The sequence below is a fragment of the Quercus suber genome, unplaced genomic scaffold (assembly GCF_002906115.3).
Source record: "Quercus suber isolate HL8 unplaced genomic scaffold, Cork oak 2.0 scaffold_521, whole genome shotgun sequence".
In the NCBI taxonomy this organism is placed as follows: Eukaryota; Viridiplantae; Streptophyta; class Magnoliopsida; order Fagales; family Fagaceae; genus Quercus; species Quercus suber.
Window position 1 is genome coordinate 450,883 of NW_027069970.1, and position 27,092 is coordinate 477,974.

A 27,092-nucleotide genomic window follows, 5' to 3' on the forward strand; every position below is an offset into this window, starting at 1 on the left:
ATTTATCTATTTTTTTAAGCAACAGAAATCTATTGAACCAAAATAAAATCACCCGAGTACACTGGCATTGTATGCAGGAAGCAGTGCAATCAAATTTTCAAATTACAATACTCGAGCATACCTAATAAAGAATAACACGGAGGAGATTTGAAAGAAACATTCCAATTAGTGTGAAAAAATAGAGATTTAATATCAAGAATAAACCGTTCACATCTCTCAAAGCATCTTGCATACTACCGTTCTTGCATTCCATTTATGGAGAGTTTAGTGAAAAAATTAATTCTTAAATAACTATCATTAATTGAAAACATCAAAATTGAAGCTTGATATCCCATTCTGGTACTCAAAATGGTTTGAACTTGCAAAGCAACGACCACAAATGGGGCACATGACTAGAAATGACGGGGCATCACAGCTCAAAAATAAAATGCACAAAATATATTCATATACTCAAATCAATCCTGACAAGCCCAATATATCCTAAAAATTTTAATCCATATACCAGCATTTCACCCACTCTATTTGATACATGCACGAGATAGATGAACCTCACTCATTCGAACATCAGTTGAAGTAGAGCCGCATAATTTGAGTATATATAGATTGAACTCAACTAAAATGTAATCTCACAAGGCGCATGGAATGTTCTTCCACGGCATATAGCTTCTAGGTTTTCTCCAGCAAAAGAGCATAGTGGTGACACCTCCACACCTGGCAATAAGATCAATTAAGCCTGAGGACTAAGAATCACATTAAGAACATAGAAAAATTATTTCCTACAGCTATAAACAAATAAAATGCTTTTACTCCCCCTCAGGTCCTCACTCTTCTCTCTTGTTCTCTTTCATGTTACACTCATACGCCATTGTTCCATTCAGCAATAATTCCCAAAAGCTAGCGTGACATTGATAAACCTTAATAGAATCTGAATAGTTACTTCTTTTAAGCCCCCCCTCCCTTTTTTTCCATTTCCCTTCACTTTTACTTCCTTCTTTTTAGCTCATTAATGCACTTTATATGCTTCCATTGAAATGCAAGAATGCCTACAAAATAAATCGTGAAGTTACCAGTTGCATATAAGGGCACTGAATGTGTTAAGAAGCCACCAGCAGCAACTACCCAACGAGAGTGGAGTCGGAGAACAAGAAGCCTAGCACTGTCCGGGGTGTCATAATTTGAGCCGTTGGCATTTTTTACAGGGGCAAACTCTTCTTCACGTAATACCTGAATATTGACAAAAAAATTTCCCAGTTCAAAGCAAGCATCCTTCATAAGAATCAGAATATAAGGAGAGTAATTGCCGGAATTACAGTGAGAAATGGGAAAACAAATTCACCTCAAAAAGTGCAGTAGAAGGAGCATATGGAAATGCATCAAAAATAAACTGCTCTAGTTTTAATCCCATTGTATGCCCATGGATGGAAGGAATTTTCTTCTCAGCAAGATGGTAACTGCCATAAAAAAACATGCGAACATTAACATCCTCGTAATAGTCATAAACGATAGGTTAAGAACTACTGATATAAGATGGTGATGTGTTACATTGCAAAGCAAATTTCGGATTTGAGAACTAGCATTCTTCTATTTAGTGGCCACCGCATGATATACTAATGTGGCATGCAATTACATTCTATCAGTGCTTTTGCCTATATGTAGACATATCTAACACCTAGAGTTTACTGATAGATACCAAAATGGATGTTCCAATACCCAGAAGCAAGAATCAGGTTCTTCCTTGCACTACTTACTGGCATTCAAGGACCCTTAGCCTTATAGGACCTATATGTGTAATGTTTATGGATCTTCCTCATCCTCAGGAGGCTAAACGAGTATTGGACTAAATTACATGGATGAGAAAGCAAATATGTTCACCTATTTCCTATTAAGCTAGACATAATCCAAATGACTCATTCAATCAGCATTACTTGCTAAAGTCAAGCAGAGACTATGCAAACAGAGCTTTGAACTCGACCAGAAAAAAAAATGATACTATTTATATTTAAAGCTAGATAAATGCATCAGTTAGCAGCATGCATAAACTAACTGCAGACCCTGACTGCCAGCATGTCACTGATTGATGATTTAATGGGTTAACAGAGAGAAACTAAAATTTTGTATCTTTTTTTTTTTCTTCTTAATTTATATTTATAAATAAAATATTAGCAACAAAAATTTTGTATCTATTTTACATAAAAGAACCATAATTTTCAGATTATGGAAATGATAATGAATTTAACCATACTAGAATAGAATCAATGAAATGAGAGAGAGAGAGAGAGTAACATGCTGTCTTTCTCTAGGCCATTTGCCACTTGGTTAAGAAAATCCAAGCTAAACATGTGTAGGCACACCTGAAAAGCAGAAAGCGATGAGCAAACGTGTAAGAAAACTCCAGAAGAAGGTAAAACCATTATCAATGCAACAGTAACAAATAAGCACATGAGAAGCCAAAATGCACAGCATAATCTGATGCTCCATGGTTCCAATATCAAATTTCACTAAAAACATTGAGAAGGAAGCCAAACATGCTGGTATTGAGCATTCAATATACTTCAATAAATGTAAACATACTGCTTATTATATATGGCATGTCAACATACAATGTTGTAAAAATTAACAGCTTATAAAGCATCATGCCCACGAGCATCGTGCACAATTCACAGCTTTTTGTTTTTGTTTTTGTTTTTTTTTTTTAGGGGGGTGTGGGGACAGTAGAATCATATTGCCCTACTTTCATGAATCAAAATTTTCATAAGAACTTGTAAGAGTCGAGGATTTCAAAGGAGTCATTTGCACACATTTGAGACAACATAAACAATAACAAAGTATTAGTCCCAAAGCTTTGGTAACAGCACAATTGGGACCAAAGATAATTAGAAAATAATGTCAACGCGCAAGCAATATTGTATTGTAAACAAGGAAAAGTAGATGAAACATTGAGGCAGCAGACATTACATTACTCCAACAAAAACGAAGACGGCCAGTCTGTTGATTGATTGCAGAAGCCAGTGATGAGTCCAACTCACTGTATTCAACTACAGTAAGAGGTCCACCTTTACCTCGCCTTACAAACACACCAACCTTTTCTTGGGGATATGCCTGAAACCAACAAGTCCATGAAATTAAGACGTTAGACAACATTATACTAGTGTATACAAGAAACAACAGATTCTACAGAGAATAATGACATTTTTTCCTGGTAAGAATAATGACATTGTCCAAGTAAAACAAATCAAACTGCAGTTTATTTTATGCATTATCTATTTATTTAAAGCTTCTACCCATTAGTAAGAGAGTAAGTTGATTAATATGTTATGTCATATTCATTTAAATCAAAAAGTAGATGCTAAGCCAGATCCATTCCAACCGATCTGTTAAAATATTACGAAACTCTATATGTTAACACTACTTATAAGTTATAATTAATTATCATTTAACATATAAAAAAATGGCCTCAATGCCTATAATAGTTTATCAAAGTGATGCAATTATGGAAGATTAATTTGTTACTACTTTGTAAATTCATCCATTCAAGATTTATTATGAATTAAGGGTAATTTGAGTCTAAAGTTTTTAGGAGATCCTAAGAATCTTTATTTTCAATGAGTCCAAATTAGACTTTTATTGGTTATTAACTAATTAGATTTTTAGTTTACTAGTCAAACTAGGAGTCCTAATACTACCAATATAAGAAAGAGTCCCCATAAATATTTGTGCTCAATGCAATTGAAGAATATATGTAGTTGATTAATGAAAATATTGAGTTTTTTTTTTTTTTTAAACCATCTCGAAGGGTATAATCATCCAGGACTGGTCGTGGGGCATTACTTAGGCTAATGTAGAGCTCCCCAAAATCTGGGCATGACTCATATTCATCCCTAAGTCGCTCAAACCCAGTAACCTTAACACTCATGACAGATAGCAAAGACACCCTTCGACTTAGTGCATCAGCGGCCTTATTCTCAACTCCCGCCCTATGTTTCACCACAAAGTAATAGCGTTGCAGAAACTCAACCCAACTGCCATGCCTAAAATTCAGCTTCTTTTGAGAATGAAGATAACGCAAAGCCTCATGATCAGAGTAGATAACCAACCTGGCTCTGATACCAAAACTGACGTAGGACAACCACAAAAACAATAGAATAAGAGATAAAACCCTAGGAGTCAGCACCTAGGGGTTGCTTGGAGTCAGCACCAAGCAAACTGGAGTCAGCACCAGTAAAAGAAAACACACGTTTTTTTAATAATCATCAAAACTGTCTTACAATAATCCCAAAAAGTGTTTAAATAGCTAACATAAAGAAACCCTAAAGAAACCCTAATTATTAAATATTTGGGCTTGCTGAAACTCAAGCCCAATGACTAATAGGCCCTAGCCATAAGGCTACAGGTTGGGCCATCTTCTTTCTCCTATACGTGCGTGTAATTGGGGGCTTGTATCTTGTGTCCGCACCAGTTTGCCTTCATATCTGTTTATTATAGTACTTTTCAGGAATCAAGTTTAGTTCATTTTCATGTTTTTACTTCAAAGTTATGTAACTAGGATGCAAAGATTGCTCTCCTTGTGTGCATTCGATGTGGTGTGTTCAACTCACCTTTAAAAACAATTTTTAATATGCCTATTGTCACAAAAACAGTTCTGCTATTTGCAGTGGCTGAAATCAGAATGCAGGAGTTTTTTTGTTATGTAGATCATAAATAAGGGCTCAAAGTGTGTTATCTGATCTCTCTCTCTCTTGTTGGTAAGTTACACACACACCCAAGGGTACCTATGACTTTACCTTAACTCTATTATTAAGAAGAGGTGTCATATGAGCTAGAGTTCATTGGTTATTTCATACTTAGATGTCAATGCGATTGTTCTTCTACTCCCTCTATGCCTTCAAACTTTGGTTATGTATTAGAAGATCCAATTGAAAGGTTGCTAACATTTTTCTGAACATTTAACATAAGTATTATACTACAGTCATATTGCTGAGCTATCTGAATAAATTGCTAGCCTGTGTATTTCTGTGTGTGTGCAGGGAATAGGTGTTGTTGTTCGTATAGCTGCCATGACAACTGAGTCCGTTTATAAATTTCTGCACCACCAATTGGCTTGCCTGGAGCCACTGCTGGGGATGTCACCTTATCGTTAAACATGCAAGGAGAATGTGTTTCTTACAGACAAAGTTGTTAGTGGCACCAAAGCCTTGTTTCTAATGTAAGTATATCACTATATTGTATTTCCGTCATTATTTATGAATTTTTACTTTCTCCTTGATTTTCTGGTGACCACAGTATGTTTGCCCCCAAAATCTATCTAAATGATTTCTTTTGGGCAGAGTCATTATCATAGCAATTGTTTCCTTATTCCTTTACAAAATGTAATTAATATTTAAAATGTTTAAGGTTCCAGTATGTGGGAATTCAATGCAGGGAATTGTAATATAGAGGCTGTGTGAGAAAGGGGGAAAATATTTAGATTAGGACTCCTTTATCAATTTTTTAACAATGATGTTTCTTCAACCATCTTGTAAAATGTTAACTCTATGAGGGCTCTAACTATGAGGTCTGGAGTAAACATAGACTTTTATTTATTTATTAATTTTTATTGGTGAGTTACACACACACACACACAGTGGATCTTAAACTCACGACCTCACCCTCTATCCCCGTAATAATTATTATTACTGCAGATGTGCTACCAAAAAAAAAATGTTGCTTTCAAGTGTCACCCTGTTCTTCTTCTTAAAATACTAACAGCATGAACACAAGCCATATCAAACTTAGGAGTAAATTTTAAAAAGAGCCTTTGTGGTGTTACTTAAATTATCCTCACATCTGAAGAGAAGGAATAACAGGTAAGTAAATATAGATAGATGATTTTCACACAAGTGAAAAAATTGAGTGGCTTTCTTCTATTTTCTGACACTTGGTTTTGGGCATTCAAAGTGGTCCAACTGCCATGAATAATAGGTTCACATGGGCATTAGACATCTAAATTATTAATTTCCCATGCTATCTGTCTTGTGATCTAGTTATGGGATTTGTCACGTCAAAAAATTACTTGTGGAGAGTTTTATATAATGCATTACTTCTAGTCATTCTGTGAAATCTGACACCCATCGTTCACAACCTCCTCCAAATCATGATTTTCTTGTCCTTGAAGAATAAATGCAATATTTCAATCTTCTTGATTTGAAGCCACTTTGAACTCTCAGATGTACTAAATCTTGACTTTGATGAACTTACTTTCTTTTTGGCAACTCAAGGAAGATTAATTAGTGGAAAAACCTGTCTTTTTGGCTAAATGGAATAGGAATTCTGATGATATTTACCATAATGTACTTATTTTTGGGAATGTTTAGGCTACCATTAATATGCTTGATAATTGTCATGAATTTGATATATCACAAGCCATCAACAGCAGCTGTCAAAGTTCTAGAGTAATTGTACTCATAAGTTAGTTAATTTGATTATGGCTGGCATTAAATTTTTAAATTGATTGTCATAAAAATAATATATTATCTTTGATGTTATATCATGAATGTACTGAGCTGACATTAGCATGGGCTTGTTTTAATACATACTTCATCGTTGTCAGGTTCCCAGACTACCACATCCCAGTTCGACAACTTTTTTTTGCATGCTGCTTTTGCAACAGAGCAAGAGTTACAGTCCATGGATTGGTGTCTTGCAATAGTTTAAAGATTTATAAATTGGATTCTGGGTTCAATAATGTTGTTTAATCTGATCTTTTCTCAAATCTGCATGATGTGATCTAAGAATTAATAATCCTTCTATGTTGGCACCCCACCCCTTACCCACAAAAAAAGGAAAAAGAAATTCTGTTATCTGTGACCCGCAGTATAAAACTGACTCAACTGTTTTTTCCCACACTAGTCATTGTGCAAACTTTTGGTGGAGATTGGAGTGCATGTTTATCTAGTTGGTTGCCTTTGAGATTTTCGAAATACAAGTTCAAAGAAAGAAGATTACTTTAGTTAAACCCTGTAGCCATTAGCCGAGGGGTGTTTGTGCAGCCCTAGAGAAGAATGCAGTGGAATATGGAACAGTCTAGCCTCGAATAGTGGGGTTTGTGGATAGGATTTCCCCCACTTTATAGGTACTAAACTAGAACAAAGAGTTCGAGTGAAGGGGCTTGAGAGATGGTGGACATTATAATTCACAAAACACGATTTAGAACATGTGCAGCAAAAGGAATTGCTCTGCCTTCTTGTTTAGCTAACCTCAGGAGAGCTTTGGTTTATTCACCTCTTCCAGAATTGTGTACAAAAGTTGCTTTTCGATAAGTTTGGTGTGAACGCTGTTTTACGGTGATTTATCTCAGTAGGGAGAAATCTAACTCAATCTGAATCTGCTGAAGAGCCTTGTGCATCAGGATTACAAAATAATAACTTGTTTATTACATAATTTCCATTTATACAGCCAATCTCAAGTTTGTTTGCTTCATACATATTGTTTTGTTTGGAATTAAAACCGTGCAATCAACTAAGAGTCCATGCAGCATGGCTAGAAAGACTGCAAAAATTCAAGGACCGCGCTCATTGAGCATACGTAGTCTTTGTACAACCTAGCAATAGCATACTTATCTTAGTAGAGAGTGGATGAAGTACATATATTTAGCCAATTCAACAGATTGTCATTAGGCTCCTATATATCAGTAGACTAATAATCACCTTCTGATGGTTCTCCACATCAGCCACATCGCTATTGAACATTTAAACAATTTTCTTTTATATTCGTTAGTTACACATTTAAGGGATAGCTGAACAAGGTGTCTCTTTACCATGGCACAAATAAGTCCCTGAAACAATTAGGAGCTGAAAATTTTGAACGGTAATTCTCTCATCTTACAAATGCACGTGTTTTTGTGATTTTTCATACATGTTTCAAGGAATGTTTAGTTTAGTTTATTTATCTATTTTTTTAAGCAACAGAAATCTATTGAACCAAAATAAAATCACCCGAGTACTCTGGCATTGTATGCAGGAAGCAGTGCAATCAAATTTTCAAATTACAATACTCGAGCATACCTAATAAAGAATAACACGGAGGAGATTTGAAAGAAACATTCCAATTAGTATGAAAAAATAGAGATTTAATATCAAGAATAGACCGTTCACATCTCTCAAAGCATCTTGCATACTACCGTTCTTGCATTCCATTTATGGAGAGTTTAGTGAAAAAATTAATTCTTAAATAACTATCATTAATTGAAAACATCAAAATTGAAGCTTGATATCCCATTCTGGTACTCAAAATGGTTTGAACTTGCAAAGCAACGACCACAAATGGGGCACATGACTAGAAATGAAGGGGCATCACAGCTCAAAAATAAAACGCACAAAATATATTCATATACTCAAATCAATCCTGACAAGCCCAATATATCCTAAAAATTTTAATCCATATACCGGCATTTCATCCACTCTATTTGATACATGCATGAGATAGATGAACCTCACTCATTCGAACATCAGTTGAAGTAGAGCCGCATAATTTGAGAATATATAGATTGAACTCAACTAAAATGTAATCTCACAAGGCGCATGGAATGTTCTTCCACGGCATATAGCTTCTAGGTTTTCTCCAGCGAAAGAGCATAGTGGTGACACCTCCACACCTGGCAATAAGATCAATTATGCCTGAGGACTAAGAATGACATTAAGAACATAGAAAAATTATTTCCTACAGCTGTAAACAAATAAAATGCTTTGACTCCCCCCTCAGGCCCTCACTCTTCTCTCTTGTTCTCTTTCATGTTATACTCATTCGCCATTGTTCCATTCAGCAATAATTCCCGAAAGCTAGTGTGACATTGATAAACCTTAATAGAATCTGAATGGTTACTTCTTTTAAGCCCTCCCTCCCTTTTTTTCCATTTCCCTTCACTTTTACTTCCTTCTTTTTAGCTCATGAATGCACTTTATATGCTTCCATTGAAATGCAAGAATGCCTACAAAATAAATCGTGAAGTTACCAGTTGCATATAAGGGCACTGAATGTGTTAAGAAGCCACCAGCAGCAACTACCCAACGAGAGTGGAGTCGGAGAACAAGAAGCCTAGCACTGTCTGGGGTGTCATAATTTGAGCCGTTGGCATTTTTTACAGGGGCAAACTCTTCTTCACGTAATACCTGAATATTGACAAAAAAATTTCCCGGTTCAAAGCAAGCATCCTTCATAAGAATCAGAATATAAGGAGAGTAACTGCAGGAATTACAGTGAGAAATGGGAAAACAAATTCACCTCAAAAAGTGCAGTAGAAGGAGCATATGGAAATGCATCAAAAATAAACTGCTCTAGTTTTAATCCCATTGTATGCCCATGGATAGAAGGAATTTTCTTCTCAGCAAGATGGTAACTGCCATAAAAAAAAACATGCGCACATTAACATCCTCATAATAGTCATAAACGATAGGTTAACTACTGATATAAGATGATGGTGATGTGTTACATTGCAAAACAAATTTCAGATTTGAGAACTAGCATTCTTCTATTTAGTGGCCACCATATGATATACTAATGTTGCATGCAATCACATTTAATCAGTGCTTTTGCCTATATGTAGACATATCTAACACCTAGAGTTTACTGATAGATACCAAAATGGATGTTCCAATACTCAGGTTCTTCCTTGCACTACTTACAGGCGTTCAAGGACCCTTAGCCTTATATGACCTATATGTGTAATGTTTATGGATCTTCCTCATCCTCAGGAGGCTAAACGAGTATTGGACTAAATTACATGGATGAGAAAGCAAATATGTTCACCTATTTCCTATTAAGCTAGAAATAATCCAAATGACTCATTCAATCAGCATTACTTGCTAAAGTCAAGCAGAGACTATGCAAAGAGAGCTTTGAACTCGACCAGAAAAAAAAAATGATACTATTTATATTTAAAGCTAGATAAATGCATCAGTTAGCAGCATGCATAAACTAACTGCAGACCCTGACTGCCAGCACCTCACTGGTTGATGATTTAATGGGTTAACAGAGAGACTAAAATTTTTTATCTTTTTTTTTTTTCTTAATTTATATTTATAAATAAAATATTAGCAACAAAAATTTTGTATCTAGTTTACATAAAAGAACCATAATTTTCAGATTATGGAAATGATAATGAATTTAACCATGCTAGAATAGAATCAATGAAAAGAGAGAGAGAGAGAGAGAGAGAGAGAGTAACATGCTGTCTTTCTCTAGGCCATTTGCCACTTGGTTAAGAAAATCCAAGCTAAACATGTGAAGGCACACCTAAAAAGCAGAAAGCGATGAGCAAACGTGTAAGAAAACTCCGGAAGAAGGTAAAACCATTATCAATGCAACAGTAACTAATAAGCACATGAGAAGCCAAAATGCACAGCATAATCTGATGCTCTATGGTTCCAATATCAAATTTCACTAAAAACATTGAGAAGGAAGCCAAACATGCTGGTATTGAGCATTCAATATACTTATATGAATGTAAACATACTGCTTATTATATATGGCATGTCAACATACAATGTCGTAAAAATTAACAGCTTATAAAGCATCATGCCCACAAGCATCATGCAAAATTCACAGCTTTTCATTTGTTTTTTTTTTTGGGGGGGGGGGGGGGGGGGGGGGGGGGGGGGGAGGGGGGGGGGGGTGAGGACAGTAGGATCATATTGCCCTACTTTCATGAATCAAAATTTTCAAAAGAACTTGTAAGAGTTGAGGATTTCAAAGGAGTCATTTGCACACATTTGAGACAACATAAACAATAACAAAGTATTAGTCCCCAAGCTTTGGTACCAGCACAATTGGGACCAAAGATAATTAGAAAATTATGTCAATGCGCAAGCAATATTGTATTGTAAACATGGAAAACTAGATGAAACAATGAGGCAGCAGACATTACATTACTCCAACAAAAACGAAGACGGCCAGTCTGTTGATTGATTGCAGAAGCCAGTGATGAGTCCAACTCACTGTATTCAACTACAGTAAGAGGTCCACCTTTACCTCGCCTTACAAACACACCAACCTTTTCTTGGGGATATGCCTGAAACCAACAAGTCCATGAAATTAAGACATTAGACAACATTATACTAGTGTATATAAGAAACAACAGATTCTACAGAGAATAATGACATTTTTTCCTGGTAAGAATAATGACATTGTCCTAGTAAAACAAATCAAACCGCAGTCTAATTTATGCATTATCTATTTATTTAAAGCTTCTACCCATTAGTAAGAGAGTAAGTTGATTAATCTATTATGTCATATTCATTTAAATCAAAAAGTAGATGCTAAGCCAGATCCATTCCAACCGATCTGTTAAAATATTACGAAACTCTATATGTTAACACTTCTTATAAGTTATAATTCATTATCATTTAACATATAAAAAAATGGCCTCAATGCCTATAATAGTTTATCAAAGTGATGCAATTATGGAAGATTAATTTGTTACTACTTTGTAAATTCATCCATTCAAGATTTATTATGAACTAAGGGTAATTTGAGTCTAAAGTTTTTAGGAGATCCTAAGAATCTTTATTTTCAATGAGTCCAAGTTAGGCTTTTATTGGTTATTAACTAATTAGATTTTTAGTTACTAGTCAAACTAGGAGTCCTAATACTACCAATATAAGAAAGAGTCTTCATAAATATTTGTGCTCAATGCAATTGAAGAATATTTGTAGTTGATTAATGAAAATATTGAGTTTTTTTTTTTTTTTTAGTATTGAGGCATGTTGGCCTTATTATTCTTTTCCTTTCCTTCCCTTCCCTTCTCTCTTCTATTCCTCTTACCTATCAAAACCATAAAACCCCACGTATTTTCCCCATCGTATAGCTATTTAAAAAAAAAAAAAAAAAAAAAACCCATTAAACCCTATCTAGCCAATTTTGAACCCTAAACCTTTCTTCTACAACTCTAATCCTAGATCCACAAATCCTTCTAAACCTGAACCCACCACAAGCACATGTATCAAATGTTCCAATTTGTCCTGCCACATTTTTTTTTTGTCTACTGTAATGAAAATTATATTCACAAATCAAATTAATCATGCATTTTCTTTTTTGTAGTAGATATGTAATGCTCAAATACAAATCCAGTACATAATCAGAGAAAAGGGAGAGTTCAAATTTGGGAAATGATGTCTTCAAGTAGCGTAACAAAAGCATCACAATCAATTCAGAAGCCTCTCCAAATCTATCTTTTAAATAAAAATAATAATAAATTAAACAATTGAAGCTTTCATGCATGTCCATTTATTATTAAGTAGTTACCTTACGGACAACCTTTGCAGCAGAAGCTACACCTTTATCAATGAAATATCCCAAGAAAGTTGGATCAGCTACACGGACCTGCTTTCAAGACCCTAATTACTATATTCTCACATCAAAAAACAAGGCCTCGAGAGCTTCAAACATGAAGAAGAGAAGTAAAAGAACATAAAACTGACCAGTGCATTGTCAACACCATAGCAATCCACATATTTAATCCCTCTCGTGGCCATATCTTCTAATAACCTTGAAGACTTTAGAGCTGATCAACAAATAGTGGTCCAGTTAAACCAATGAGTACTGTCCAAGCAAAATGTGAGTAAAAAGGAAATAAAGTTTAGCTGTTGTACTCATCATGTTAACTGGAATTGTTTTAGAAAAGTATACCTGAATATACTCCTCCATTCCCATCTGGAGCCTTAGCTACCTGGCTTTAAAAAATAAACTCATGTAACCACCATATTGGCAAAATGGAAAAGTAACTTGGAAAACAAAGAAAACAAAAGAATCGGAAATGATCCTAGTAACTGTCTGGATAAAAACCTTAAATGATGAAACTTTTTGAGAAACAATACAGTAAGGACCACCTCTTTCATGCACCCAAAAAAAAAACACTCAAACTTTTTTTTTAAAATAACTTAAGGCATTCTTTCTTCAAGATTTACAGGTGATCTTCTCTTCAGCATTTCAGAAAAGCCTCAATGAATATGTTTTGACTCAAATGGGAATAGTTCAATTCTCTATCAAATCTAAAAGTTCATGCATATGTACCCAAATAAACCAGCATGGAAAAATGTATACATCATTGCAATATTGGGCCACAATATTCTTGCAAGCATATTGTACATTTTCATTATAGTGGTGCTTTCCCCTAATAAATGAATCATAAACTATGTCCTCTGTTGGCAACAATGTTAGAGCCCCAACAGGCCCCTGCAGGCACTTCAATTCATAGTACTTCTAACCTTTGATGGAGAGGTTAATTGATCTCCACCATTAGATTATACTTCTGAGAAGATCAAACCAATCAAATTAATTAAATGCCATTTATTAAAATTTTAGGCAGCTCAAAGTTGCAATGTCGAGATTGAGTAGTAGTAATTCAAAACAAAGGTTAACCCATCAGACAGATGGCACATTCAGGAATTTTTAAACCTTGACGACTGATTGCTGACAGCACCATCTTTTCTTTTGTAACTAGTTAAAATTGGACTTGTTGAATTCTTCAGCTCTCTAAGCACTTCATACTTCTACTTTATTAAATAAAATATCATACTATAGTTTACCTTTGCTTGGTTTCTCTTCAATACATTAATAATTTGTGCAACCAAATGATTCAATTTTTTGAGTAGAAACCAAAGACAGGGTTCCAACAGAATCTGAGCTCAAAATCAGCTAATTTGCAGAAAAGAAACGAAACTTTACAAAATCCAGCTCAGTTCATTTAGAGAAAAAAAAAAAAAAAAAATCATACTCGTATGAAGTCTCCATAATCAATCTACCATCTTTTGAAACACAAGGTATAGTTCCTTGCTGAAAGAAGGTGACCTGCAAGAAGCATATCCTTCAATGTGAGCAGAAAGACCTACGCCCTCCCCTCCTTTTTTTACTCCTCTCTGATGAACAAAAAAGAACTAATAGAAAAAAAAATATATATATATATATATATATATATATTCTTACTTGATCAGGTTCCAGACCAAAGAATCTATGACTTTCAAAAAATCTGCGGGTGGCATCATCAGTAAATGGACTAGTCATTATATACCAATGTATTTGCACTGATCCAGCAGAGCCTGCAGTATTATGAAAATAAAATGTCAAATAATGTATTAATAACAGAAGATATATAGCTGAACACTGAACATGGGGGTTTTCTGTTGTTTACTCAGACTTCTTTTTGGAGAGAGAGAGAAACCTTACCCTCATTTGTAGATTGAGCAGCTATCTTTGAACACATAAAATTCGCTCAGCTTGAAGTTGGAAAAGTGACTTGCCAGATGGAAGCCCAATATCTAAAATGGAAGTAAAAATAATTTTAAAAAAGATTAAAAGAAAAAGAACCATCTGTTGTAATCTACCTCATGGAAGCTTAAGAATCACATAAATCTGAAAAATATGAACTGCCATAAAATCCTTTATAGAAAACCATCAGGCTTCTGTTAAACAATGTTAGCAAAAGTAATTAAAAATAAAATAATAAATACATAATATTAAAATAGAGGAGATTCATTTTTCCTAAGTAAAAAAGAAGAATAAGAAGGAAAAACAGATGAATATCAAAGTTTGTATTCTCTAGTCTTGCAATGCAAACAAAATTTTTCAAATTTTTGACACTGAAATTTTAGATATTTTTTACAAGTACGAGAATAGAAGTTTTTAGTCAATTTTTATCCAAAATATAAATTTTATTTTCATGAGAATTTTAAATCGTAAAAATATTATTAGCATAACACAAAATGCTAGACAGTGAACAGAAATGTCCACCAAAACAAGTATACTGAACTAAAAATGTCAAATGGATAGCTGGCAAGATGAAAGGTCAAAATTAAATGTAATTGTTGAGAACTTAAAATAGTTTCTCCATCAAGGTCATGCATATCAAAAAGAAGCACAAGGACAAACAGAAGATGACAGAAAACTTTGCCCAATGCCAGAAGGAACAACATGATGCTATGATTGACAAGACCCATGCTAGACCAAAGACAATTTTGTAGTGACAAAGCATAGAGCTATGATTTTGTAAACAGTCAGGTATTCAATTTTTAGGATATGTCTTATTAAACCATCCTAATTGTTGACCAACGTAAGCAAAATAAAAAATTTAAAATTTTTAAAACTATCTCAATATCCACACCTAGCATTCTGTAAGTATTTCCTATTCAACAACTCTTTGAGATTGGTAGGAGAGAAACTTGAGACGCAGGGTATTGATCCCCTGTATCTCTGCCATTTCCAAGTTCAACACCAATCCTTTAGATTAGACATATCAGCAAATGAAACTCGCACCACAGAAAATTGCTTAAACATGAAGTTAACTTGGTATATACTCACTGAAACACCCTTTTGGATCTGAACTTCCAGCCGAGTTCCCTGCAATTACATTTCAATCACAAAAAACACATGTAATAATTAGATGACACATGCCAGAGGGAGCAAAGAAAAGAAGAGAGAGGATAGAAACAAATATCTAACAAGTAGAATTATACATGAAATTAAAGTATCTGCAGAGCAACCCATCCCATGGAGGCAGTATGACATGCATCCCAATGGGGTCTTAAAAATTAATCAACAAAATTTTATTCTTAATCAGTTTGGGGGAATCTCCTCCACCTTGCATGGCGTCTCAGATGACCATTTATATTAGCTGCTCTAAACTTCCCATTAGTTCCAAATATATTCTATGCCCACGATCCATCTTGTATAGAAAAAAAAATTTCTTTATTTTTTATTTTTAGATGTGAAGAATTTGAACATATACAATTATACATCCACTCCATGATGATTTTTCAATACTATCAGGCCAATACACCAACGGGTTTTTTTGGTGTAAGCATGATTTGATCCTAATTCCTTTATTTGACAACAAGATACTTTATTAGTTGACGTAACTGAAACTACAATCCATCTTTTATAGAAGGTTTGTTTGTAATCAATCAAAACTAACATTTACCTCAAGGTCCATGCATGGAAGGCTATTCCTCACTACTTGATGTGGTGCATTTGGCATGAAATAAATGTTAGAATTTTTTAGGATTGTGAGAGGTCTATCTTAGAAGTGAATTGCAATGATTCTGAACTTTGCTTGAGTGGATGATGGCGGCAGGAGCATATCCTTGCTATAATTTACTAGATTTTATGGATCACTGTAGTCTTAGAACCCAAATGTTTATTCATATAGAATATCCCCTGTATACTTGATGTAAGTTTTCTCATCAGTAAAATTTATTACTTATCAAAAAGGATCTCAAGATCCATGCAATATATTTACATACCATCTTGTATGGAAGGTTTATCCATTTGAGTTAGAGCTCATTGGAATCTAAAGGTCCATGCAAAATAGTTCCACTCAAATGCTTGTCTTTTGGGTACATTAATCTCAATAGTTGATAGCTTGGAAAAGGCCAATGCACTCTAAATCAAATGGCATTTCCTCCTTCCAAAAAATGGTTGAGAGTTGGGAGGTTATGAGTTCAAAACTTACTAGGTGCATGGGTAACCCACCCCCAGAGAGAGAGAGAGAGAGAATGGGGGGGGGGGGGGGGGAAGCAGCTTGAAAAGTATCTTATCTTGTAATTTTATTTATTGAAAATAGATTTTAAAAAAAAAATAAATAATAAAAGCTCCCTACAGCTAAGTCCTTAAACAGAAAGATATAAAAATTAAAAAATATAATTAAAATATTCCCAAAAGTGTTCTCTTTTAACAGATTGGGGCCTAGGTTTCACATTAATGATCTTCAAGAGGATACCCTAAGAATTTTTCTTTTTCCATAGTTTCTTCGAATAAGAAGGCTATGGAATCCTATAAAGCAACTTTGCTGCAAATAATGATTAATCACAGAAAAGCTAAAATCATTGCATCACTATAATTAAGTGGACTTCTTAATCAGCATCAGTGGGCATCCAGAAAGTGAGACTATCTATAGAACATTTAAAAGCGACTACTTTTACACTATGATTGATTAAACATAACTATCATCAATTGTCATCCCAAAAAGCTACATTATACCAAATTATGTCTCACTTAAATATAATCATTATTTTTGCACAAAGTTGAACATAAAGTATTAGCAATTTACACAAAAATAGCAGATTATGTATGTATTAAAGTTAAAAAACACAGAACATTTAAAGGTGACCACTTTTACATTATGATTAAGTAAGCATAACATAATCTCAAAAAGCTACATTATACCAAAACTATGTCTCACTCAAATATAATCATTAAATTAATCAACTTTTTTTTATTTGGGTATAAAGTTGAACATAAAGTAAAAGCAATTTACAAAAAAAAATATAGCAAATCAAAGTATGTATTAAAGCTAAAAACACATTAACAAAGAAAAATAGCAATACCTGGCCACCAGACAAAGCAACACAGCCAATTTTCCATCTGAGATAGCCTTCAAACCCATTTTCCACCACCGCTCTCTCTCTTCTCTCCTAAGTGTTCGCTCCTCGAGCGTTGACACAGTGCTCTCCGGCACCGGCTCAATTGCCGCCGCCGGCAAACCTGAAATCTCAAACCGAATCATGTGATTCACAGTTAAAGACCATTGGAATTGCAGTGTGAATATAAAATTCACAGAGAGGCAGATTCTCACTGTGAGATTGAAGCGAACATCGAATGATCCGATCGATCCGTGAAGATCCAAACTCTGAAGAAATCATCATCAATTATAACAAAAAAAAATGTTATATATATATAATAATAAAAAAAAAAAAAAAAACAGTTCGTAACTTCATAATGAGAATGAATTCGTTTCAATTCGAAAAACACTGATTCAATCACAGATCAATGAAATTCAGAAAAAAAAAAAAAGGAAATCTCTAAATCAATTTTTTTTTTTTTTTTGGTTTGCACTCTGTTTGGCGCGAGAGAAAAAAGCGAAAGAAATCAGGAAATGCGAATTTGATTTACAGAATCAACGAAATTCAGTCCAACAAAAAAAGATTCAATCACAAATAACGAAATCGGAAATTTCAAAACCAGCAAATTTTGATTTTTTTTTTTTTGTTATGCAGTGTCTGGCGCGAGAGAAAAAGCGAAAGAAACCGCCAGCGAAAAAAGCAACATTCATATTTCAAAAAACTCGTTTTCTTCCGAGCCTTCAAATCGAAGTGAATTGGAAAAAGAAATCAGGATTCAGAGAGAGAGATATAGAGAGATCTAGATGGTAGAGGAGGAGGAGGAGGAGATGGAAATGAAATGACCTCGATGTCCTTGACGAGAAAGCTTCGTTCGTCGGCAGAGAGTTCGTCCCAGAGGGCAAAAGCGTCTTCTTGGCCATAATCTTTGAGCCTCTCTAGCAAAGCTTGCGGTGGCTGTTGCGTCAGGAACCGCTGTTGTTGTTATTGTTGCTCTCACCTTCACTCTGCGTTTCTCTCATTCTCTGAGAAAATTTTGTTTGTTGGGATTTTTTTTTTTTTTTTTTTTGCAGAGGCTATAGGTGTTGTTATTGTTGGTTGGTGGTTGAGCTAAGCTTATAGAGAGAAGAAGAACAGTGGCGAAGAAGACAAGAATCTATTCTTCAGTGTCTAAACAAGATGAAGGAGTAACCACCACCTAGCCTACTCTACTGTATTTCATTCATACCATTTTTAAAAAATATATATATAATATTATATTAAATTTTTTATTTTCACCTCCCACGAGACAATGGAGAATATCACCCACACTACTATTAATTGCTTTGGTTTTTTATTATAGTAAGAGAAATGCAGAAGTTTACTTTTAACGTTTCATGTCGGCATACTTTTTAATTTATAAATAATAACACGTTTTTTAAAATTTGTTAGAAAAAATATTGTAAATTATAGGGTATATACATTTTATTTTGGATATCGTACTAATTTTGCACTCGTATTATACCAATATTGTATTAGGATGTTATGTTATAATTTTTCAAAAATTGCTTATATTTCCGTTTTGTGTACTTATATCCATGTCTGTGTTTCTTAGGTTACAGATGTAACATTTTTGGGTAGGACTATAAGGTAGTAAGGGTGAATTTGTTCACAAGTTATTTAATTAACTTATTTTTTTTCTATATATATATATATTATGAAATCATAGCTTAAATAAGTTTCAAAAAATAATTTAATACTATATGAATATATTGAGAAACTTATACAATCTAATTTAAAGTTTATATAAATATATTTTTGGATAAATATACATATAAAAATATAATATTATATATAGTTAAATCGATATTTCATGTTCACGAGTTTGTTCACAAACAAATAATCATGTTTGAGTTTAAATCGTTTAATAATCGAGTCTAAGCTTTAGACTTGCACTTAACTTGTTTTTTAAATAAATGAACATAAACACTTTTTTTTTTCAAGCCAAATTCAAACTGTTTATGAACAGTTTGTTTCAATATTTATAAAACTAATGTAACTTTTGGACCAAACTTATGCCATTTTATTATTAATAGAAATTGATCTTATATAGCTAACTTTTCTTAATGAACGGCACTTATTTAATATTTACTTGGCACTTCAGGGATAGATTGCTGAAGGAGATAGAATGAAAATAAAAACAAACTTTAATTATTACTGCCGTGGCTTGTTCAGCTTCAGCTTGTTCACTCTTGCTATCGTTTTCCAGTTGGTTTTGAACCTTTGTATTATATATTTCTCCCTTCAATGGTATGGAAAAGCTTCAGCTTCAGTTGTTATGTTATATGCTTCTATGATATGCAAAGAATCTGCACGTGGCCATTCTGATCCGTTCAATAAAGATGGGCCCCAATCGTCCCAACAGATCTAAAACCACATAAATAATGATTTTTTCAAACCCTTGAGGTGGAGTTTGCTTGAAGTTGAATTTTCTTCCCAATATTTTTAAAAAGCCCCCCTTTTTTGGGGAGAAGAAAGACAAAAGAATATCATTAACTAAAGATAACATTAGGATGGTGAGAGGAACATCTTCTATCCAAAGTTAGAGCAAATGAGGGATATTTAAAATTTGAAGGGGAAAATATAAATTTTTTTTTTTAAAATTCTAGGAATGAAAATAGAACATTATGAGGTGTTTAAGTTATGTTTATAATTATAACTAAATTGTTATCTCATATTTTGTATTGAGTATAATAAATGACACCAAAATTAAGAAAAATAAATTGGATACATGGGTAAGATTAGATAACAATTATATAAATTAATGTGCATGCAATTTGGAGATGTGCTCTTAGTGTACCATTTGAATTATGGGCTATGATCATCTAGACTTGTTAGGTTAACTCCACCATAGAATTCTTAAAATTTTATCATTCATTTTGAATTGATTAGATTATCTTTTACCATGTCATCAATAGTTTAAATAAATAACAAAAATTGTGATAGTCAATATATATATATTTTTTTTAATGTTGATGATGCAATAAAATATATTCTAATCATTTCAAATGGAATTGATAAGATTTTAAGAATTTTTGGTGGAGTTATCTAAAGAACTTTAGAAAATCTTATGTCATATAAGATGGGTCTCATGGTCATTAGACTTGTTATTGAGATCTTATTATGAGTAGTAAGATCTATTGAGTTTTAAGTAAAAATTTGATGTGACAATCTCTTATTAGATAGTGTAAGTTTTTACATCTCATCCTTGCCAAATTCAGACTGTTCACATAAACGTGGGATTCATAGGCAATGCACGAAAGAGTTATTACCAATTATGAGCAATTAAGTGTATCTAAATTTTAGTTTAACGTGACACCAATTTTTTTTTTTTTTAGAGGAAAAATAAAAGAAAAAAAAAAAGTTCAATCATGTTTTATGAAATGAAAAGTGGTTTCTCAAAAAAAAAAAAAAAAAATGAAAAGTAGATATAAAGGAAAAAAAAATGAGGAGAAATCTAAGTCATCATTTGTTAAAATCTAGAAGTATGTTAAATGGGGCAAGTACAAACTACAAAGGTCCAAAATATGAGTACAAAGTGCAATATTTCCTATAACAATACTATAGTACAAGTGTAGTACGTATAATAAAATTGGGGGTATTGACCAAAAGGGCTTGGAAAAGTAAGAGACAGAAAAGGAAACTAACGGGAGGGAAGAGAGGAGCCGATACGTAAATTCTCATCTAAAGTTCTAAACCACTCTTTCTTTCTAATTTTCTCTCTAGCTTGGGCAGAAAACAACATACCCCAAAATGGTGAGTCTAGAAAGAAAACACTCAGTTCCACCAAAATCACCCTCTCAATCTAACAAAGGCACTATTTAAAATTCTCCCTATTTTCTCTTCCCCATTTCTATCCTCCAAAATCACCCATCAAATGGGGCCTTAGAGATGAAACCTAACTTTGAAAATAGGGCCAAATAGGAAAAGAACTCAGGTGAATTGTGTAAAATCATTGCTGCAGTAGAAACTAATTGGCGAGGACCAGTCAACTAAAGATTTGGGCAGTAGTTTGCTACATAATATAACTTAATGAACAGGGTTTTAAGGTAAAGAAGAAAATTTCATTAAAGAAAAGGGTAAAGCAGAAAGTGGTCACATTAAAAAAAAAAGGAAAAAGAAAAGGTATGTTTTGATATCTAGCTTATTTTTTAACTATAGATGAGCTTGACTCATCAATTGACCAAACTATCAATTAACAAATTAAGAAAAAAAATATATAGTTGGGGTTGGATATTGGAAGTACTCAAAAACATTGTAGATAATTAGGTTATCAAATTTTCCAAAAACATTAATAGGTAGATAAATGCTTATTAAGCTTAACATGCACAAAGAAATGAAGGATGCAAAATCATCATTTGAATCTTTTCAAATTATTTAATACTTATTTGGACTAATACTTTAAATTAAAAAAGAAATAATTTTCCCTTTTTATTTTTGAAATCTTTTCTTGAAAAGATTGGAAATATACTAACCCTTCCCAGCTACCGACATTAATTAAAGTTTAAGTGGAACTTTCTGATCAGTTTCTCTACCTCTCAACAACTTTCTATGGTAAATTTATGTGGAAACTGTGTTAACTTATCATGACTAATTATCCCAAAAGCTAATATTAAATGACAATGAAACAAATTACGGTTTATTTAGTTGACCATTCCCACCATAACAAACAATTAGTACAAACAATAATTATTAGTTTACATAAACAGTATAATGTAAAGTGTACATTATAGGCAAAAATATTATACACTTTCTCCCAAAATGACAACTAATAGCTACATTTGAAGAATTCTTTTACCTATAATATAGACTTTACATTGTATTGTTTATGTAAACTAAGAATTTTTCACTTTATGTTATGGCCAATATATAAGGTTAATCTCATTTTGGAAAACAATAATGTAACAAATACAAATTTGTTCACAACAAATTTAATAATTGTTAAAGTAATTAACTGTGATTGGTAAATTCGTAAATGTTAGTTATGTTCACTACTCATCATCAATATTGTCAAAAAGAAAAAAAAGAAAAAAAAAAAGTTTTTAACTTTGTAGCAATAATGCCTAGGAAAAAACACATCTACGCATGTTTTGGATGTCACATTTCTTTGACTTAATTCTATTAGCTAGTGGATAGTGTCCATTCCATGCACATTCTTTTATGCCAACATAAAGATATAGGTGATGATGATCCTTTCTTCTTCTTCTTCATCTTGAATAATCCACAGCAACAATCAACTCAAGAACAGGCTCCACGTACGTGTTGCGCATGACTTACACTTCACTAGCTTTTGCAATTTCATTGTATTGATTGCCAGCTCGAATGCACTAGCGTGTCTGTATATATATAATCAGACAAAATTAGGTACAATACTTTATGTGTTGTTTCTTAAGTTTCTATTTTAAAATTTTGCTATATGCATGTAGCTACTTAACTAAAAAATACACTTCCATCCTATAAGAAAATATTAACATGACAGAATCTTAAAAAAAAAAAACTTAAAAAACAGCATCTAAATACTGCATCTAAGTCTTATCTTATATAGTCCCATAAATACGTTCAAGACTCAAATAAATGTAGGAAGTAGAACTTTAACATTAAAGTTTTAGTAATAAATCATTTGTGATACAGAGCTTTAACTAAAAAACTATTTTGCGTTCTGAGTGTTTAGCAAATTATAGTGAAATAGTGCTTTAAGGTTATGGATATATATATATATATATATATATCTATATATTATATGAAATTATGAATATTAGATTGTGAAGTTTTTTATTATTATTTTTTTCCTCAAAAAAACTTAATTTTTATTTTTCAAAAAGACCTTTAGAGTTCTTAATTAAAACTCGTTTCTTTATGCCCAAAACCCTACAAGAACATTGTTCATTCCCTAATAATGGAACCTAGCGGGTATTAATGGAACCCCATAAATTTAATCTCAATGGACGTAATTATCAAGTGCTCTTCTAAAGTAAGCAAGTTGGAAAAAGATATCTTCTAAAAAAAAAAGTTGGAAAAAGTTATTAATAATACCTAGGATATCATAATAAATTTCACATCTTTCTTCACAAGTTGTTAAGGTGATAGATTATATATGATTAGTGTAACATTATTTTCACGTTATATTATCATTGACAACACTTTTATTTTATATCAATCAGAACCTGTCACTTTAACAGTTATTTAAAAAAAAAAAAATTTGTGTTATTCGACTACTTATTGAAAAGAAAAATATGCTTATTTACTAGTTTATACTGATTATAGAAGTGATTTTCTCTAGTGAAATGGTTCTCACGTATGAATCTGTGGCCTTCTGCATATGTAGCACTCTTGTTTGTACCAATTAATTATGATGATCGCATAATTTGCATATATATATATATATATATAGATAGGGATATGCCAACCCTTATTTTATCTATAATTTCATTGTTTCGTTATTTTTGTGATCGTTGGGAGCAAAGAAAAGGAATATGCCTCCACTTTATACACTGCGTGAGCATCTTTTCCATGCGTGCCCATGAAGCAGCGTACTTGTCAAGAGAATTGAATTAATCAACGTAGAAAATGAGATTGAAAGTCACTAGTTAGGCTCTCGCCCTCATGTGATGTGACTATATGAACCACATGTTGGTCCATTCCCATTAGAGATGATAGTGAGATGTATTTGATTTGATTTTGATAGAATGACAGATGTGGTAGACTTTGAACCTTTGATGTCTAATTTCTTGATAAGGTGGTTTTTGGTGTGGGTATGAAGTTTGAATTATATATTTCTTATTTAATGATAAAAAAAACTTTATTAGTTGAGTTGAGTGAAAATGTATTTAATTTGGAAACCCATGTTAATCTTAATCAAATGGAATAAATTTGGAAATAAATAATTGGGGTTGGAGTGAATTTGGGGTTTAGAAAAATCAAAGAGAGTTCCTAAAGTTAGATTCTTCCCGCCGTGTTAATGTGTTATGTCTTCTTTATTTTATTTTTTGCATCAATAACAAATGAATAGGGAATTTGAACCTTAAATATTTGGTTAGAAATATTAGAAGTGCTAACAAGTTGATTTGCAAAGCTCTTAATATATTATGTGGGAGTTTGAACCTTAAATATAGCATCATGCCATGTAAGAGAAGTCATAGCATCTAGAAGTTTGGATATTGTTGATTTCTCCCCTCTGCACATGGTGTTTTGGTGGTTGTGTGTGTGTGTGTTTGTTTTTTTTTTTCTTTTTTTTTAAGCCCATTGTTCACTTAGAGAGAGAGAGAGAGAGAGAGAGAGAGAGAGGATCCCTTGTTAATGCATTTCCTTTTTTAGTTTAACTCTCCTTAGCTAGTTACAAACCAATTGTAACTCTACAGTTGTATTTCACAATCAGGGTTTGCCTTAGAGCCTTCTCAAAAAAAAAGAAAAAAAAAAAGGGTTTGCCTTAGAGAGTCTTATATTCACTTGGACTATATTCATTATGCTTGGACAGAGAAAGGTTGGTTTTCGATGAAGTTATACTTTAGGAACGAGAACTTTGCTTTGTGGAAGTGTTTTTATTGGGGCTTTTGAGTTGTTATTGGTTTTGGGCTTCGACCATAAGCCCCACACTTTGAAACCAACCATTGTTAAATGACAAGATGAGCTCATTCTCTGTCATCATGAGTTTTAATGATTTGGGGCTTGTTTGGTAGAGGAGTTTGAGTAATATTGTTTGTAATTTTTTAAAATATGTGTGGGTGAAAAAGTGTAAAAATATATGTAATGTTGTTTAAAAACTGAAAATGAGTTGTTTAACAACTCTACCAAATGGGGCCTTAATTGTTGAATTGGATTTGGATCCCCTTGTTGTGGCTTTCTTTCTCACTAAATACATTTCAACTTTAATGTTAATGCTAGTTTGAGATTATTGCAAGTGGCTCTTGTGGAGGATCCCTCACATAAAAGTCAATCATACATGTGTTTAGGGAAGCGAATAATTGCACTAATACCTTGGCTACTTTCGGGAGAACATACACTTAGGATTTTGTTTTATTTCCTTATTCTCCCTTTACTTTCAAAAGTATTATTACTTTTTTATAATTTAGTAGATGTACGTTAGTCTCCAACTTCTATCTTTTTAGTTTAACTACTTCTTTATTTACACCCCCCCCCCCCCCCCAAAAAAAAAAACTCAAAAAAATCTTAATATTTGATTTGTATAAAGTTGATTTTTTATCTGACTTAATTATTTTAAAAGTTATTGAAAAAAAAAAAAGAAGAGGTTATTTTAAAAGTATTTTTAGGAGTATACTTAGGAGGTTCTCTACTAAATGAAGTATGAAACAGAGTCGTCTTGAAAGAAGTATACTTACGGGTTTATGCATAGTAAATAATTAAACACAAATAAAGTTTAATTTGGAAAGTATTACTTGTGATATAAAAAGGTTCTCATCATTATATTCAAATGGAGAATTTTATTTCAAGAATATGAAATCTTGAGAATTTATATCTTACCGTAGTTATTTCTTCTTTTTTGCCTCACCGCCGCCACCTTCCCTCTTTTTACCACCACCGTAGCCTATCTTCTGTTTGTATTGCATAGCTGGGTTGGAGAAGAGGAATGAATTTGATTATTGAATTTAGGAATGAGAGAGGGGATGAGATGGAAGATCTCTTCTTGGATATAGAGCTTGGCTTATAGAAGCATCTCTTTTTTGCGTTTTGTGTTTCAATAGACGTGTTTTTACTGTTATGCTTACAGACCTTGTTTTTCTTCTTTGGTCATTTATAGGGTCTTATACATCAATTGATGCCAACTGAAAAGACATAAAAATTAGGACAAGACCCACAGCTCAATCAATTGTTTGTACAGGTTGGGCTTTGTTGCTCAAGGTTTTCTCATACAAGTGGGCCATTCATAAGCCCAATTACTCCACTACACATGATGGGCCTTGCAAACCAAAATTTTCTACTTTAGAGGGGCTTTATGACCCATGAATTTCACTTCATGGATTGGACCTTGTAAATTCTATTTTCTTCATCCAATAAATGGACTTTACGACCATAGACTTTTACTACATAGATTGGGCTCATGACCGATGACCTTCCTCATTGCCCTTATTTGCACAAAATGGGTCACTTTGTGGAAAACACCTATGTCCATGTCATTTGCCCCCAAAAAAAAAAAATCTAGTGGACTAATTCATTGAAACAACACTAAAGCCCAAGGTTCTTTTATACCAAGTAAAAACCTTGTTTTTAAGAAAACCTAATGGCTATTCGTAGAAACTTTTCACGAAGAATGTTCAAATGAGCAGAAGATGTTTTTGTTCGTTAAGAAGCTCATTTGAAGTTCAAACGGGTACAATGAAAAAAAAAAAAAAAGAATTTTCAGTTTTAATAAAATGCTAGAGAATTTCAAAACTTGTTTTATGAAATTTGTTGGGATAAAAAAACTGCGAATGAAACTATCAATGTGTGGTTTTTCCTATTAAAAAAAAAAGGTGTGGTTTTTGATATCTAGATTATTTACAATAGCTTTGGGTGTGTAATGGTTTCATATATATCAAATCAATGAACCAACTCAAATTTTGTTCATAGATGATAGAACAACTGACACACATCCAAAGTCACTATCCAACGATTAATCTAAACAAATATAATCTTAAAGGTTTGTTATGGAAAGGGTATTGATTCTCAAGAAAGAAAAACCCCCTATGCTGACTTTTC

General features: G+C 33.0%; 2 protein-coding genes and 1 long non-coding RNA gene across 3 annotated transcripts; 1 reads left to right on the plus strand and 2 right to left on the minus strand.

The window, feature by feature from the left end:
- Positions 1 to 416: 416 nt before the first annotated feature.
- Positions 417 to 3,156, minus strand: LOC136063391 (UDP-N-acetylglucosamine diphosphorylase 2-like). Its single transcript, XM_065763735.1, has 5 exons — positions 2,956 to 3,156; positions 2,284 to 2,351; positions 1,337 to 1,451; positions 1,068 to 1,224; positions 417 to 711 (listed from the first exon to the last, which is right to left on the minus strand). Exons 1-5 carry the CDS (start codon positions 3,139 to 3,141, stop codon positions 614 to 616), a joined length of 624 nt encoding a protein of 207 aa, XP_065619807.1. The 5' UTR covers positions 3,142 to 3,156; the 3' UTR covers positions 417 to 613.
- Positions 3,157 to 3,786: 630 nt separating this feature from the next.
- Positions 3,787 to 6,884, plus strand: LOC112000168 (uncharacterized). The gene is made up of 3 exons (XR_002881690.2): positions 3,787 to 4,742; positions 5,025 to 5,203; positions 6,587 to 6,884. It is a non-coding gene; the product is annotated as an uncharacterized LOC112000168 (long non-coding RNA).
- A 1,450-nt stretch (positions 6,885 to 8,334) lies between these two features.
- LOC112000172 (UDP-N-acetylglucosamine diphosphorylase 1) lies at positions 8,335 to 17,499 on the minus strand. The gene is given in 14 exon segments (XM_065763730.1): positions 8,335 to 8,629; positions 8,987 to 9,143; positions 9,256 to 9,370; positions 10,199 to 10,266; positions 10,898 to 11,041; positions 12,274 to 12,351; positions 12,450 to 12,532; positions 12,658 to 12,701; positions 13,745 to 13,818; positions 13,954 to 14,066; positions 14,194 to 14,217; positions 14,220 to 14,285; positions 15,325 to 15,363; positions 17,349 to 17,499. Coding segments are annotated over 14 exon segments (1,140 nt in total). The 5' UTR covers positions 17,386 to 17,499; the 3' UTR covers positions 8,335 to 8,531.
- Positions 17,500 to 27,092: the final 9,593 nt, after the last annotated feature.